We start from the raw sequence: 18,601 nt of genomic DNA on the forward strand, positions 1-18,601 counted from the left end.
ACTGTTATTAATATAACGTAGTAATCATTACATATTATAAGTCCTTATTATGTCCCAATAAGTTCTTACAATTTTAATAAAATACTATTCTTATGTATTTTTCAACATAATAGTTATGACCCCTGGAACACAATTTTACTCTGTTAAAGATTGCATCTAAGCTCTATGACATTTTAATTACCTTGATGATAATAAAAATACTGATTAAAAATATCATTGTTTTGACAATTCTAACAATAATTGTGGTCCTTAACATTTAAACACTAACATTAACCAACATACTTCATATTTCACCAAATTCTAAGAAAAAAAAACCAGTTATGTTTATTAAAACTGTTTATTTTCTTTTTGTTACTTTAATTTCTGTTGTAAAATATTTTCCTGGTAAATTATTATTCTAAGATAAAAATACACGTTCATAAAATATTAGTTTGTTTTATGAAAAATCTTAATAAACTGAACTCATAAAAGAAATATAACAACGCATAAATTTCTTTTAAGGGTGACAAATTATTATTTTTTTTATTGCCAGCATACAAAATGATGGCTTGTGGATCAAATAAAATTACAAAATGAAGTCAAAAGAATGTATTTGTTGAATGCCTAACATAAATTAATCAGTATTGTTGAATTTTGTATAATGGTTTAGTAGATAAATTTCAAATTCTCTAATTCATGTTTACCTATTATTTTATTCTGAAATATTACAAAAAAGTATTAATGATATTAAGTATTATGATATTAAAATTTGATGAAATTCAAAGCTATACTGGATAATGTCAATGTTTAAAGGGTAACAACAACAGCCACCATTATGATTAAAATTCAATGATCACTATTTTTGTTTCATCAAAGTAATTAAAATGATGTAAAACAAAGTCAGAGTTCCCATTTAAAATATATTAGTTACCCTGTGTACTCTAAGTGGGATTTAGCTGTCTCCCATTTTTAATACTTTAAATAGATGTAGGAATTTAATTTTTTTAAATAAGTATATATATATATATATATATCTGTCATCAAGTTAGATTTGACTGAAGTTTTATATAAGCACATAATTTTTTTTTCCAACTGTTTAGTGTAGAGTCTTTTTTTGTAAAGTATTTTTCAGTCACAGAATCCTGAACGCTACGGTCTCTGATTCTCCTATGAAGGTTAATATTATGATGTGAACTTGATAGATCAGTGCTATTCAAATATCATTAACAGTGTCCTCAAGCAGTCTTTTTTTTTACTAAAATTGTATGGTTTGCTAAAAATAAAATGTGTGGTGTAATTGAAGGTTACAACACCAATAAGGAAATTAGTAATCATTGAAATCACAGGTTACAATTCTCTTTTGTATAGAGTGATGTTCACAGAAACTTTAAGAACAGTGTATAAATAATGAAATGAAGTTGTAATTATATGACAGAAATACCAGATTACATTATGAATCAGTTTCTGAATCTAGAAACAAAGGCTAAGAGGCTAAACATAACACTAATCACCAACCAACCTGCTGATTTTTATGTAATGCAAATCTGTTACAAAAAAAGGGCATTAAACAAATGAAAATGTGGTAAAAGTCATAAATTTCACACATAATGGTATAATATGGTAAAACAAAATTTCACACATCAGAATTGGTTTTTCCTTGTCTAAAACATAAATCAGACACAATATACAAGACATATTTGATTATACACAAGACATGACTCAACCACTTTAAAACTAATGGGATTAACAGCAGTAAATGGGACTATTGCAATATAATAAAGAACAGAACTGGATTAAATTCCTGAAAAGATTTTCTAGAAGCTTAGACTTAAAAATAGCAGTTTTTTTTTATTTTATGAAATAAAATAAAAATTATTTATTAAAAATCATTTATTTTGATTTTCACAGATAGGAACTCCTTTTTATGATAACAATCTTAATGGTAACATTTTTTAAAAATTTTACATTAAAAATCTTTCCTTAATTTCACATAACACATAAAAATCAGACTAAGTTTCATTATTCTGGAAAAAAAAAACAGTCTAATTGCTTGCTTTGTTCAAAAATATTGGAACAAGCACTTACTTTAATGGAGATATAATAAAAATCATAGGCACAATGTTTTTAATACATTATAACTGCTAAAAAAGAAAATAATTATTCATATTAACAATATTAAATTATTTTTATTTCAGAATTATACTTTCTCATTAAGTAAAAAAGTCACAATAACAATTTATCAGTTTGTCTAGTCTGGTATCAGGCTAACCAGTTTTATCCAGTGCAAAACCAAAGTATGATGATCACTTACCCATTCAAATCTAATTAAAAATAATTTTAAATGAGATTTGAACTTAAGACTTTCAGCACTACAGAACACTATCATGACATTCAGCAAGCTACTACTCACCTAGCCTGTGCTGCGCTAGGTTAATAATAAATAAATATTAGATTTTTTCCAATTTCTGAACTTCTGCTTAAACATGTTATGGCAATAGAAAAATATATAAAATGAATTGAAATTTATGAGCTGATATGAAAAAACTATCTATCGTATAAGTTTATAATGTTCAATAAACCAATAGTTGTAGGTTATCTGACATTATTCCAACTTACTCTTGAAAATGGACATACACTCTCAAAAATAACATTCCTAGTCACCTTTACCAATGAAAGTGAGAAGTAAGTATTTCTTTCTTCAACTCGTTACTCATCAAAATGCCAAGCCTGTGAAAACTCAGGTTAGATAATCAATCCTACAAATGTTTACTTCACCTGTTCACCTTACATTCAATTATTTACAGTAACACCATTACTTTGAGAGGAACTCTTATAGGCGCCTGTTGTTCCTCTGGTGCTTTAAAGCATTACAATTGTGAAACAAACATTTTGTAAGTTGCATCTACTTTGTAAAAAAAATTTTGTTTATAATTTGTTAAACTAGACTAAATTATATCATTCACATAAAAACATGGAAAAAATTTAAGAATTGGATTTTTGAAGGGTAAATGTTTGCGAACTAGTTAAGCTTTACAGGATGATTCCAAAATAACTATTTGATTATCAGGCTAAAATATCTCAGATTTTTTCCCCTAAATATTAAAAGTAAGACTACACTACCAATGAATTATGAGGTAATAATTACTGTATAATAAAATACTGTATGATAAAAATGTCAATTATAAGTAAGTAATGAGGACATTTTTCTATTGATTTTTTCAGTGTATTATATTAAAAAAAATTGTTTACCTCCTTTCTTTACTTTTCACTATTTCTTAGCCTGTTTTAAGAGTAAATTGTAGAAAGAACAAAGTAAAACACAAAGTAAATTATATTTTTTTAATTTCACATAAATGCATGATATTTAAAGACAAAACCTGCCTAGATGTATCTTTAAAAATCATGACTCGTAACCTTAAAAAAACAGAAACATTATTTTATATCAAAATCAGGATAGTTAGACAATATGTTATAAGCTAACAACACAAAGTTATGAATGTAAAGCTGTAAATTTTTTAAAATGAAAATTGTGTACTGATTAGAACACTTAACTGCCCATTGGTTTTCTACAGTTTTCATTTATGAAAGGTAAATCTTACTTCCCACCATAATTTATTTTAGGAATCAGTAGTTATTCACTATTAAAAGAAACTATAATATCCACCTCCATCAAACCAGACAGCAGAACTACTTTCATGTGATACCTCACAATAATTCAGCATACTATGGCCTTATAATGCTTCTAGTGCAACTTTACATTGCCTTATGTACGTGTTTAAAAGATCTTCCACCTTTACTTAAAATAAAACTAACAGGTTTTCTTTTATATAATGATTTACTACTCTGTTGATTTGTTTTTAAATAATGTTTTTTTTTAATCTGACTTTTTTTTCTTCCTCATTTAATTTGTACTAATAATGCACTCAAATAATTTCCATTAATTCCTTCTAGGTAAAAATTATTTACATTAAATATAAATAATAATAATAATAATAATAATAATAATAATAATAATAATAATAATAATAATAATAATAATAATAATAGTAACAACAATAATGAAAAATATTTATAATGTATTAAGTATACAAAATCAATCTAAATATTTGTTTATGCCCAATAATTTATGGACTACTCTTATGACACATCAGAACAAAATTATTTTATACCTCAATAATACAACTTCTTTAAATATAATAAAAACAAAATTCAGGAGATAAAACATTAGTTGTAAAAGTACTAAAAAGGATATAGAATGAAGGGATAAACAACCTCCATTTAATTATCAGATCAATAAGACCAGAGTAAAAAAATTTCATAGATCCTGAAAAAAGCTAATACTTTAATGTCTATATTACCTGAGCTTCTCATGAGTTTATCAAATGATTTGCCCCAACAACGAATTTCCTCCAAAGACGGCCTGTAAAGAAAACAAAACCATTGAATTATAAAAAATAAGATGATATGAAAAATAACAATAATTTTCCTCTTCTACAAACAAGGTTGAACAAAATTATAAATAGCATGATCTAAGGTTGATTGAGGTTTCCTATTGTTTACTTACAATTAATATTGTTTGCAGTCTCTTTCATATTGTTTACTTTAAAACTTAATTGATTAATATCCTGTTGTTAACATTAAAATTGGCATTCTATTCTGTTTTTTTAATCTGCATCGTTGGTTATGGTTTCACATAAATTTCTCTGAAGTTCCAGCTCTCGATTCACTTGTCTCATCACTCAGTTACAGCCATGCAATTTTCAAATAGAAGATTCCAGTACAATAGAACTTCAGTATTTTAAAACAAATCTACTATGAAGACCAGCTATTAAAATAACTATTATAATTAATAAAATAATTGATTAGTTATAAAATAATTGGTGTAGTGAAAAAACTTAAATATTCTGTACATGGAGGACCAAACATAACTTCTTAGCACAGTATTTTTCTTCAGAAATTTAATTTCAATACTATTTTAATCTTTAATATGGTTTTTTCATTAAATAAATTTTTATAAAATATTACTCAGAGTAAAAGACCATAAAAATAAAGCAAAAATGTTAATGATACATTGCAATTTAGATATACATTCTACTGAAAGTAATTTTAGATATCTTGTAAACATATTATATATATATATATTTTTTTATTTGTGTTGATGCATGCATAAATTAGTAATTTCATTCTGCTCTCGACCAAATAAAGTTTTATCATGATAAATGGGAAAAAAGATTTCCATGAGTTTGTATATTTTGATAAGTTATGTGCGTACAAACGTAAAATAAGCCCTTGCAGAGTGCAGAGAAGTAATTATTGTTTGAACAGAGGGACTTGCAGTAATTCAGAAGAGTGAGTGGTATTTTCCAATATTGGATTGGTTGGAGTTGCTGCCCAGGAATCCAATGGGGGTAGCCACCCTCAACACAGCACTATTCCATTTCAAATGTGACCTGTTCGTTATTCTGCCCATTCTCTACTACATTCCTTTTCATTACTTCTCTCCCTTATGCTCTCATATTTTTCAACCTATAGTTCTTGATAATGTATTTTATTTTTTATCATTATATTACAGTTTTTATTAAAGAACATTTTATATACATTTAAATACACAAATATTAAATTAAAAAATGTTGTACTAGAGTACAATAAATAAATTCATTTGAAGTAGACAGAAGATAAATAAATACAATCAAAAACTGATGTCAATTATAACTGCATAAATTAAATTTCTTATTTATATTAAATTCACAGTTACTTATATATTAAAAAAAAATCACCATGTAAATACATTTATAAAAAAAAATTATTAATATTGTTAGGAGCAAGTTACAATTGAAATGTAAAAGAAAAATCTTATCAAATATTTAAAAAATTCATATATATAGCTAGTATATATATGAATTGTATATATCTTGTATATATCAATCTATGCAATATGTAACGTTTATTTTTCTATAATTTTTTTTCTGTCTACGTTCAAGACTTACTCTTCACTAAATAAATTCCAGTTAATTTCTGTTTATATCATGGAAAAGCTTCCTCTGATGACAAGTTTTTGAATTTAGTTTCTCACAGATAGGTAAAGTGAAGATGTTTTAAGTGAAAAATTAAATTGTCTATATATCTGATCTAATGATTTTTATTGTTTGTTGTTATAATTGCTTAGAATTGGATTATTGTATAATAATGATATACATTCTGATATTTAAGCACTTTCAACTAAAAGTTAAAAAAAAAAAGACTGGTTAGAAAATTTACATCAGTGATCTACATAGACAAAATTTAGATTTAAAATCAAATTAAAATCTTTGACAAAAGGGCAGGTGATCAGCTAACAAAAACAAACAATAGCCAAAATTTAAGATTGCATTATCTTAAAAAAACTTAAATTTAGTCTTAACAACTGATTCTTTCTTAATGTTAACTTTCTTTAGACGGTAATTTTTATAGCCAGCTATAGCATAAGCATATTTAAATTAGATCCACCAAAGCATCCTAGAGTAATTCATATCCTTCAAGGTATGTCCACAGATGCTGTGAAAAACGACTATGGTATTTTCATTGTATTATGCATTACGATATTGTATTTTAGTTATGATATTGTATTCACTTAAAATATTTTATTTGAAAATAAAAGAAGTAATTAAAGAATCAGTGACGAAACATAATGCATGTTATGTTTTGTAAGGCTATGAATAACAACTCTTAATACCATCATAAAAAAATATAATTTATTAGAAAAACACTGAACTTTTTCATGTTGTCATTAATAAAAAAAAAAATTAAAATTCATAACCTTGATATACAATAAATAGCCATCCTATAAAGAGGAAAAAAAATTAAAAAAGTATTTTAATGAAGTAAGCCCTAGGAATAATAATAGATCATTTAAAATTTGCTATCATACAAGTATCTCTTAATACCTCATAATGAAACTGAACATAATGAAATTATAAGAATTTTTACAAAAATGTTTGTAACTAAAAGGTAATATTAAAACTGTATATTCGTATTTAAATTATGTAGAACATACAAAAGCAGATAAGCATAATGCAGACTGAATGTCTGTGAAAATTCTGAAATTCTGTATAAATATAATGACAATAAAAGAAATCACATATTGCAAAAATTACATAATTAAGAAAATAAAATTAAAAATGTTACACAAGCAGATTGAACTTTTGGAAGAGATTTTTTTAACTCTATCGTTGCCTCTGTAACGAACAAATTTAAGTTTTAATTATACAGTTCAGCTACAACTACAAAATCATACACTCTACTTTATATAATATTGTGACGAGTTTTTACCCAATATTTTAAGTAAATATCATATTGAACTGGTAATTAGCACAAAAAAGGAGTTTTTACTATATTGCATATTATTACGAATTGCAAATGGAATTTTTAAAATTATAATTATATGAATAATTCATAGTTTTTACAAATAATGGGGTGTATGGGTTGCATGGAGGGATAGCGATAGCACCTTTCCTATGCATGATGACCACATCTCAAGATGGTCATGCAAGACTGGCTCCTACATGCAGACAACTCAACTCCCACTTTTGGCTCCAAGAAGGCTAAAGGATTGTAGCTGGCCACATCCTGGTAAACCATGTTGGTCCATGGGCTAAATATAGTGAGGGTCTCCAGTGATTGCTATTTGCTCACTGGTAAGGCAGCATCTGTTCTCCAGTTTAGGGGCGACTGTGAAAGGCGTCTGTTCCCCATGATAGGGGCGGCCTATTAATATGGTTGGACAACCGTACACCTAGGTGTAAAGCAACAGGAAACTACCACCTTATCCCCAGGAATACAAATGATGGTCCTCAATGTTAAAGAATCCAGAGTTAAAGCTTCCCCTCAATCGGTTCTCCGGGAGGGGGAAACATCAAGTGCAGATAAAATTATAATTGGAACTTGGAATGTTTTGATGTTACTTAAAGCAGGAAAGCTAGAGAATACAAAAAGAGAAATGGAAAAGAATAGGCTGGATGTGCTGGGTTTGAGTAAAGTGAGGTGGGATGGAAGGGAGGAGTTACAGAATGGAGGGTACAAAATCTTTTATTCTGGCAGAGAAAGGAGTGGTGAATATGAAATGGGAATTTTACTGAGCCCACAGATGAGAGACAGTATAGAAAGAGTATGTCGCTGAAAGAATATTTTTGTTGAAATTGAAGGGCAAAGGAAAAGATCTAGTGATAATACAAGTGTATATGCCAACAAGCCAACATCAAGAATATCCTAGAAGAGGTATTCTTCTGGTTCTTCAAGTGCCCGTCCTGCATATTTCTATCCATCCCACCACCCTCCGGAGAGTATCAATTGTCGACCTCCCCTAATAAAGCCGTATTGGTCTGGTGAAAAATCCCCTTAAGTCTCCAATCCTGTACAAATCCTCTCCGCTAGCATGCGTTCATATAGTTTACCGAGGGAAGTCAATAAACAAATCAGCCGATAAGCCACTGCTCAGCTAACAGGAGATGGTTTAGGAAGAAGCAGAAGCCTGCCTCGCTTCTATGGCATGGGGAAACTATCCACACAAAGCCTTGTTCAGAGCCTCTAGAACACGCCAAGGGTGTGTACCAGCCAGTCCTTTCAGCAGTGTGCCAGTTACGCCTCCGAGCCCGGACTCTTCTTGGTGATGATCCGTAAAACCGCCCACTGGAGTTCATCAATTCTGAACCGTCTCATCTTATTGCAGACTACCTCGATATGATCCGATCCGTCGATCAGAAAGAGACCCAAAATTTCCCGTAATGTCTGCCCTCTGGATAGTAAAGGGAGAGGCGTACCAAAACTCTTCATCAGCACTTGGTATGCCCTCTCCCACGGGTTATCATTTAGATCTTCAACCAGCCTCTTCCAGGCCTTCCGTTAAGCTGTTTTAATTACCTCAGAAAGGTTATTACGAGCGCTTCGGTATAAGGACTCCATCACCATAACCTCTCCAGGGCGATCTCTCTGTGCACGCTGTAGCCTACGTATTGCTGCAAGGGCCGCGATCCGTATGGCGGCGATGTCCCTAGACTACCAATAAGCTTTCCGCCTTACCCAGCCTAGCTGCGGTCTCATCCTATCACTCTTCTCCTGCGTGATCCTTGCGTAGTCCTAAGGGCTCCAGGTCTGAAGGCTCTCTATCCGCCGACCAACCACTGAGTTAGATAATAGCAAGGTTTGCGCAGTCCCCTATCATCAGCGATGTCGTCTAACCTGGTGCACCAGGCTCTCAAACGCAAAGCCAAATAGGATCGCCTGGTGATCGCTTAAAAATTCACCTTCAAGTACTTGTCATGAAGTCAGCCGTGATAGAAGCCCGTCCGGAATCGCCGTAATATCTATTATCTAGCCTGACCCCCTACCAACAAACGTACGGACCGCAGGAGCATTCAGAACCACCATGTCAAGCAAATCCAGCAATGCAGATAATAAATATCCCCTGCTTGTCGACCTTGTCTCGCCCAGCTTACACACTCGGCGTTGTGGTCGTCCCCAAGGACCACCGGACGCTCCGCCACCCGCAGTAAGTCGTCCAGGTCCGCCAAAAACTCCTCAAATCTATCGTCACCGCTATTAAGTGAAATATAACAAGATACAAGAATACAGAGTGCCAGCCCCACAGCCACAAACCACCACAGCCAACCACCACATCCACAACAGCAAATCGGTTAGAAACATTTATTACTGCAGCGTCTCCTTCTCTGTCCATCTGACAAACCTCAGAGGAGACTACACTGGTATTTGGCTTTGCAATTAAAAAGAAGTCATCATCAGCATCCACAGCCACAGTTCACACTAAGTCGTGGGTCACCGTTCTCCTGTTTATATTCACTTGCAAACATTTCATGGTCAGTGCTGGCTACAATATAAACCCGGCCTCCGGTCCGTGTCCTCTCATTCCGCAATCGAGAAAATTCCTGGGCTCACTGCACTCACCCATCCTGTGACCCACACCTTCACATTTAAGCATAAGTTGGAGCAATTGGGCCCACAACAATCCACCGCCTTGTGATCAAACCTCCAGCAACTATAGCATTTAATCTCTTCAGTGCGAAGCTTAATGTTGCAGGAGTGCCAGCCGACCCTCACTCTATACGTAACCGCCTACATCTTGGCTCCCCGGGCTGGGAGAACCATAGCCTTCTGAGTATTACCAAACGCCAGCTACAATGATGACACACGAACCAGCATATCAGCTCTCACTTCCCACTTAATTGCCACCAAGACCTTCTTTGAGGTTGCGTCTAAATTCAGTCCTTTTACATTGTACACAACCATACGTACATCCTGGGACCTCTCACCCACCATAGCATCCTTTTCATTTGTGAGCCAAGATGCCTGACCACGTCTTTCCACTTATTGGAGGAGTCCCTGACCTGGATCTCCATTGTTTCAGCACATCCCTTCCTCACAGAGAGGGTATCATCTGCCAGGTCCTCCCCTGGGCCTCCCTTCACTTTGTATCAGCAGCTCAGTATAACTAACTCCTATCTTTTCGCTGTTGGCAGCCAGAAAGCCCCACAATACTACCTTCTTAAACACATCCTTCATCCAGCAAGCCACGACAACCTCCAACACTTATTTTAAATTATCTTACATATGTGTGTTATTATTATTAAAGATTAGCATCTCATTTAACTTTATTTAAAGACATTAGTGTATTAATGAAATATATTATTATATTTTTACTATGACAATAAGAATGATGTAGTATTATTAAAAAATAAAAATAGAAAATTAAAGCCATAATTGCAATATAAAGATACAATGAGTTAATAATATTGAGTATTGTAATTTAAAAATATTAATAGCAGACACGAAGGCATTATAATTCTCCCCTTGCCTACATTTGCATTGTTTTTGTCAACTATCTTATTATAAATTATTTTAAATAATTATATTATAGTGGATTATAATCATGAACACTAATAATGTTACAATGGATATACTAAACATATAAAAAATTAACATAGTTTCTATTATTATTATTATTGTTTACTGTAACGCACAGTGGGGATTAAAATGTTGGTAGTCAGATATTTGAAATACTGCATTCAATTAATAATCGATTATAGTAGTCCTTTTTTAAATAGGATTAACTTGAATTATTTTCATAAAATTACTAGAAAACCATTTTTAAATTATAATTTTTTAAATAAGATAAAAATAATCAGTAATAACATAATAATATCATACAATAAATAATGAGACCTTTAATAATTTTTTTTTTGGATAAGATAAAAAATTGCATGATCTAAAATGTAATTTGGGTCCTGGATAAACTGCATTTTTAATTCTAATCATTTGATAGTTCTGCAACAAATGAAATTTTTCATGGAAATTTTTTGGTTAAATGTAAAATTTGTTTTAAAAACTAAGAGTAAGAATAAATGTGAGAAGGGCATTTCGTTTAACCCATCAGGTCGGTATAGTGGTGAACACGTCTTACCAAATCAGCTGATGTGGAAGTCGAGAGTTCCAGCGTTCAAGTCCTAGTAAAGGCAGTTACTTTTACATGAATTTGAATACTAGATTCTTAGTGTTCTTTGGTGCTTGGGTTCAATTAACCACACACCTCAGGAATGATCGAACTGAGACTGTACAAGACTACACTTCATTTACACTCATACATATCATCCTCAATCATCCACTGAAGTAATACCTGAATGGTAATTCGCAGAGGCTAAACAGGAAAAAAGAAAGAAAGGGCACTTCATTTAGTAAACAGTGATTTTCATTGATTACTAAATTAAAAAATATTAAATAAGTTTCAAAGCCTACTGTTCCTGGTTTACGAGGCTTAACTGATGACAATTTATAAAAGATGCAATAGGTTACAATTACCTAACATACATCACACATTAACTTTAACTGAAAATTTCAATCAATATCTTAAATTAGATTATATAAATAAGAAAATTTTACATATTTTACATCGTAGCATAAAGATGCTACGATTTGCTGATGATATAGTAATTCTAGTCGAGAGTAAAAAGGATTTAGAAGAAACAATGAACGGCATAGATGAAGTCCTACGCAAGAACTATCGCATGAAAATAAACAAGAACAAAACAAAAGTAATGAAATGTAGTAGAAATAACAAAGATGGACCACTGAATGTGAAAATAGGAGGAGAAAAGATTATGGAGGTAGAAGAATTTTGTTATTTGGGAAGCAGAATTACTAAAGATGGACGAAGCAGGAGCAATATAAAATGCCGAATAGCACAAGCAAAACGAGCCTTCAGTAAGAAATATAATTTGTTTACATCAAAAATTAATTTAAATGTCAGGAAAAGATTTTTGAAAGTATATGTTTGGAGTGTTGCTTTATATGGAAGTGAAACTTGGACGATCGGAGTATCTGAGAAGAAAAGATTAGAAGCTTTTGAAATGTGGTGCTATAGGAGAATGTTAAAAATCAGATGGGTGGATAAAGTAACAAATGAAGAGGTATTGCGGCAAATAGATGAAGAAAGAAGCATTTGGAAAAATATAGTTAAAAGAAGAGACAGACTTATAGGTCACATACTAAGGCATCCTGGAATAGTCACTTTAATATTGGAAGGACAGGTAGAAGGAAAAAATTGTGTAGGCAGGCCACGTTTGGAATATGTAAAACAAATTGTTGGGGATGTAGGATGTAGAGGGTATACTGAAATGAAATGACTAGCACTAGATAGGGAATCTTGGAGAGATGCATCAAACCAGTCAAATGACTGAAGACAAAAAAAAACACATATATAATTAAATAAAATGATCAACATTGACAGGATTTTTATAGAAAATGTGCTTATTAATAATTGAATCAGTAACATGTAACACTCCACTTAGTGTTGTTTGAATTCAGTAATATATGGAAAACTGTTATTAAACGTGTCTTCAACTATTGGGATTTTACCCTTATTTCACACACTTTTTTTTCAGTGTACTATTACCTGAAATATTGTATATCTAAAGCAGCCAAAAGAGAGCATTTTATAATTGGCTATTGATAATCATAAAAATACACTTTTTTGATCAGTTATGAACATATAAATTTGTCAATATGGTACATTTAGTATCAAAGGTTTCCTTATAACCAAATGGGGTAAAAATTTTAAACTTGATACCACGTTTTAAATCACTATAAAATAATAAAGAAAGAGAGAATTATTCTAAACAGTTATTGAATAAATTAAAAAATAGAAATGTTCAGAGATATTTTATTGAAAACAACAATAAGATCGCAACTTCAGTTGTTAAACAATCATTATCTATTTGTATATTCTGGAGAATTAGAAAAAGGACAGTACAGAACTAATGGCAAGCAGTGATTGACAGTCTATGTTGGGTGTTTAAACGCTTAGACTCAGATGTCTTAAAATACTCAGATAATCAAGTAACACCTAATGAGATCTCACCCAAAATTTTCCTTAACTCTGAGTCGAACATTGGTTCTCCCTATAGTATGACAGGGTAAGAAAGGCGCTGAAATGCTGGCTATGAAGCCTGGGGCACAGCTTCCTAATCTATTGATGATGGTTGTTTTTTAAAACCGTAAGTAACCTATATACTCGTATAAATACAATATATAGTATATGTATATATATAATTTTCTTTAATGGTTTCTCATCTTTCTTTAATTATTTTTAAAATATGTTTTGAAACCTCAAATATTTTTCTAACAACTTGAAGTTTTAATCTATTGCCTTATTAAAAAATGTGTTACAGAAAAATATGAATGCATTGTTAAAAAATTAACAGAAAAACCTGACAATGCAAATCCCTACATTATCGTTGATCAGATATAATTTGTCAAAATCAGTGATAATTTATTATATGCTATTAACATAGTATATACGAGTAAAATGTATTATTTTCTGATATATTACTTTAAAATTTTGTAATTTTATTTACATTGTTTTGGTAATTACATCAGTAACATGATCTTAAATTCGTTAACATTAATATTTATATTTAACATCTCTATCACAAACAAACAGAGAGTTCTCTAACATTAGGTGCTAATATATTAGGTGTTAATTAGTCAAGTACACTTCAAATGTTTTACCAAATTACACCTTAGCAGTAGAATATTATGTTGTTGAAATAATTATGTGTTTTTATATATAAGTGTTTTAAATATAAGTATATCTGTACTCAATATTAATATATATCTCATATTTTAGTAACTTGGTGTATCACATGTTGACTTCTTTTAATTGCTTTGCAAAAAATAAAATATGAAATGGTTTTTAAAAATAATCTTATAATTAAAAAAAAAAAATATTTTCAAGATTATTTCTTATAAATGAAAAACAAGGTTTTAACTTTTTATAATTGCCTTTCATACGTAATACTATTACAGAACTAGGTTTTCAAGAAATATTATTTAATAAATATTTGGCAAGTTGCAAAAGTTTTAATATTTTGACTTGGAGCAGTTACAGTCTGACAATGTTTCCAGTTAAGCTGGATTCATGAGATTCAAATAAACCTTTTGATATGTAAATAATGAAATTCAGTCTGTTGCTAAATAACATAAAAAATCAAAAATGAAAAATTCTCCTACTTGTATACGTCAGTCAACAATGAATCGTTGTTTTAAACACAATAGATTTATATTATTTGTACTGTTATCGTAACACTATCAACTTGTTTCAAAAAGTATCATTTCATTAAAGGTTAACTGTCTATATATCATTAGACTTACACTTCAAAAAAAAATTATTTTATTCATTGTTTTTTATACTATTTATTTACATCATCACTAATCTCATCTACAGTCATGATCCTATATGTTTTTAATGTTACTAGTCATAATGCTTTTCTTTAATTTTCATAAGATTGAATAAATAAACTAATGCTAATTTTATTAATTATTCTAAAAAATAATTTAAATCAAATGTTAAGTATCAATTATTATTATTAAATAAACAGTAAAGAAAAGTTTTAAGAATAGAATTTTTAGTAATTTTTTTATAAAATTGTAATTTTGAGTATTATCAATTAACTTTAAGAACATGAAAGAAGAACAAATGTTGAAGGATATTTCTGGAGTAAATAAATAAATTTCTACCAGCTACCTCTTGTAATTAAAAAATTCCATGTAATAGGCAAAAATAGAAAAATTTCTTACAAAACTCTTACCGCCTCGATTTTATTTATATGTAATACATATAACGGTTACAAAAATAATGCAATTCTAATGACTATTCGTTGTTAGGTAGATTTCATAAGAAAGCTACCTATTGTAATGAGTGCCATAATTCGACTTCCAGAAAATTTCGACATATCTTCGCGTTTCACATCTTCCAGACCCCAAACCCACCGTCAGTTCAAAAGTTTATGTACTCATTTACATATATTTCACTTTGTTGTCAACACGATAACTGCCGTAATTTTTCGCCAATCACTTCCAAATTGATACATAAAATATCGGTCGGCAAAAACTCGGACCATGGAGGTGGAAATGGGAGGGGCTTTTTCGAAAAAATAAAATATCTCTATAACTTTCTTATTAAGTAAAATGTCGAATTCGTTTAAAGTTCGTTCTATTCTTTGGATAAGGGCCTAAAACTTATATCACCAACCGTTGGCCGAAGGGGTGGAAAAATTGGGTTTCGAAGACAAAAAAAAACATACCTCCCATAATAGGCGTAGTATCGAATCGTTTTAAAGTAGTCCGTTAGTCCTCCAAACATTACCTAAAACTTTTGTCTGAAACAATTGTTGATATAACCAACCCTTACGGCAAGGGATGACCAAACGTTTTCTGGAATTGTAAGAACATGGGGCTTGTAAGAAGATGTGAAACTTTTTTTCACATGCAACCATTGTCGTATTGAGAAAATTTTAAGTTTTTCTTAACTTTAAGTGGAAATCTATTTTACCTTCTACTTAGCACCGGTGAAATTTACCTCTGCCTTCCGGCGTCCCGAAAGGAGTTTTTTAATAAATGAAATGTAACAAATTTTTCTATTTTTTGCTTATTATACGAAACGCTTAAACATTGCTTATCATCTATTACTGCACATCTATTGTCTATTACATATATTTAACAAGTATTTTTTTTAAACAAAATTCTAAATTAATTACAAATTTTGATAATAGAAATGTAGTGTCTTTTTTTATTATTTTGTTAAAAACAGTTTTATTTATATTACAGAAATTTTTGTTTTTTGAGCTTATATTTTTTATTTATTTATTTTTTAAAAGAAAATTTAAAAAATAAATAAAAAATAGAAGTTATATACACTTTTAATTAGTATAGGAGAGAGCAATGTCTTGTTGAGTCCCAACTAACTCTGTGCAAAACAACTGATTTGCAATATTGAAGTTATCATACCGAGTTTTTTTTATTGATTTGATGTAATAGAAATGTAGTGTCTTATCTTTTTTGATATCAGTATCATTTTCTTAAAAACAGTTTTATTTATATTACAGAAATTTTGGTTTTCAGTGAAAGAAATGATATCTGCAAGACTCTTACCGTACGGTTTACAATTTCACTGTAATTATTTGGATATCACTACGTTTTATTAGATTCTTCTTCTTTTTTTTATTTATGAATACTGATTGTTCTTATGTATTCATTATTGAAATTTATTACCTTTCTAGAACAAACAAATATACATTTTTTGAATTTCTCGGCCGATTTTTTTAATAATTTTTTGTTAGTCATATATTACATAAGTAATATATGCATATCAAACATTGATCCCTTCAGATCATATTTTTTCTTTTTTAATAAAACTAGTATAACAACCTTCACGAATCGATTCGTGATGTAATATTGCGCTTATTACTTTGTAAGTGTAACCCTCAATTTTTATCGTATCCGTGGACACACTTTTTATATTATTATTAAATGATTTCTTTTTTTATTTCTTCATCAATTACTTCAAATATTTCTAAATGTAGAATAAAAATTTTACCAATTGAATTTATTTCCGTTTTAAGTAACAAATCTTTGTTGCCACATTTGCAACACTTTCCTGCTGTTCGTGATTTTTGTGTTTTATTAGCGTCGTGGTAGTGTTTATTAGTGTTGTAGTGTTTTATTAATCTCTTGTAAACTAATGCTTTTATTTATTTTTTAAGCGGCGGAAATTAAAAAAACTGTTTCATCTTCAGTACTTTCATTTGCATAAGAGCATTTACTATTAAAACAAGGCGTAGTATATTTTCTTTTAAATTTTTTTTATTTCAAGTACATTATCATGTTTTTGTACGAAATCATTCGTAAATTCAAACAAAGGCGCCTGCTACCCAGTGGCGAGATTCTTAATCCCACCTTTTTCAGGAAAAGGTGACATATTTTAGTCCCGCGGTTTATCAAATGGAAGAAAAACCTTATCTAACAAAATTCGAGGTATTTTTTGAAAGTATTCTTTTTATAAATCTAACTTAACTGAAGTTTCCATACATTATTAATAAGTATGTTTCCATACTTATATTTTTTATTTTTACCACATTTAAAATTTCACTTTTAGGTTAGGTCATGCTTAGAAGTGTAAACATAGTTCGTTGACTTCGCCGTGTTGTCCAGTTCTACGGACTCTTACCGGCGAAGTTCTAACGAACTTCTTGATTAGTTTTTTTTATTTACTTGCTTTTTTGATAATATATTGCTCCTTTGGTGGCTGGTTCTTTTTATTGAGCTTAAGGCCAATTTAGGCCTAGTTATATGCAATTAAATTGAAACTAATTATTCAGAACTTTTTATATATTCTTGTAGCATTTATGAACAACTTAAAGGAGGAAATATCTTTCAAAATATTAATCTGATTAATTGCAGATGAATCTCTGAGATATTTTAAACTTTTGATAGAGTTCAACATTTATGAACCTACCATCAACTGGGTATCAAGCTGAAAGATGTTGGAAACTAATCTACTTTACTGTATTTTTTAATTTAAAAAAGCCTAAAGTAAAATAAAAAACATATACTGGTAAATTTATTTAAAAATTATTTTATTAAAATTAATGTTTGGAATACAACCATTTTAAAAATCAATGATAATTTTATTTCAGTGACTGAAGTAAAACTTTATCTGTATAATTTTAAAGTTTTTCTGAAGAAGTAGTTATCTCTGCAAAAATACTCAACAAAAATTATAAAAAGGGAAAAGCAGCAAATGAAAAATGAAACATTATTTTTAACAACATAATTCTAATTCGCTGCTAGAGATAATTTGTTAAATTATTTAGAAATATACTAACAATAAACACAGCACAAAAGTTTCCAAAAAAATACTTTAAAAAAGTCAATGTGATACTTTTTCATTTAGAACAACTTATTGATCATGCACTGGATTATTAACCGTGCTATATGTATAAACAATAATGGATTTAATTGTTTTTTTTTAAATATGACTCATTATTAATGTTCATGATTAACTTCATTCAAGCTGTTTTTACAACTTATAAGATACAGGCTTATGTGATTTAGTTTATGAATGATTTCAAACCATTCCATAAAACTGAGGTTTTTCAATTAAGACCAATCTATGAATTTTTTTCTTTCACATTTAAATTACTATACTAGTAATATTAAGAACTAATTAAAATGCAATTGTTTTAATTATTGATGAATGAATTAAAAGATTGATGATGAATTGTCTAAAGATGATCATCCT

General features: G+C 29.8%; 1 protein-coding gene across 1 annotated transcript in view; it reads right to left on the reverse strand.

Moving 5' to 3' along the window:
* The window catches only part of Dhit (regulator of G protein signaling double hit), a 108,063-nt gene that overhangs the window by 20,586 nt on the left and 68,876 nt on the right, over positions 1-18,601 (reverse strand). The window contains exon 3 of the mRNA XM_075358951.1: positions 4,338-4,399. Coding sequence (XP_075215066.1) covers positions 4,338-4,399 — 62 coding nt within the window. The remainder of the gene's footprint in view (positions 1-4,337; positions 4,400-18,601) is intronic.

This window comes from Lycorma delicatula, chromosome 3 (assembly GCF_047948215.1).
Source record: "Lycorma delicatula isolate Av1 chromosome 3, ASM4794821v1, whole genome shotgun sequence".
In the NCBI taxonomy this organism is placed as follows: domain Eukaryota; kingdom Metazoa; phylum Arthropoda; class Insecta; order Hemiptera; family Fulgoridae; genus Lycorma; species Lycorma delicatula.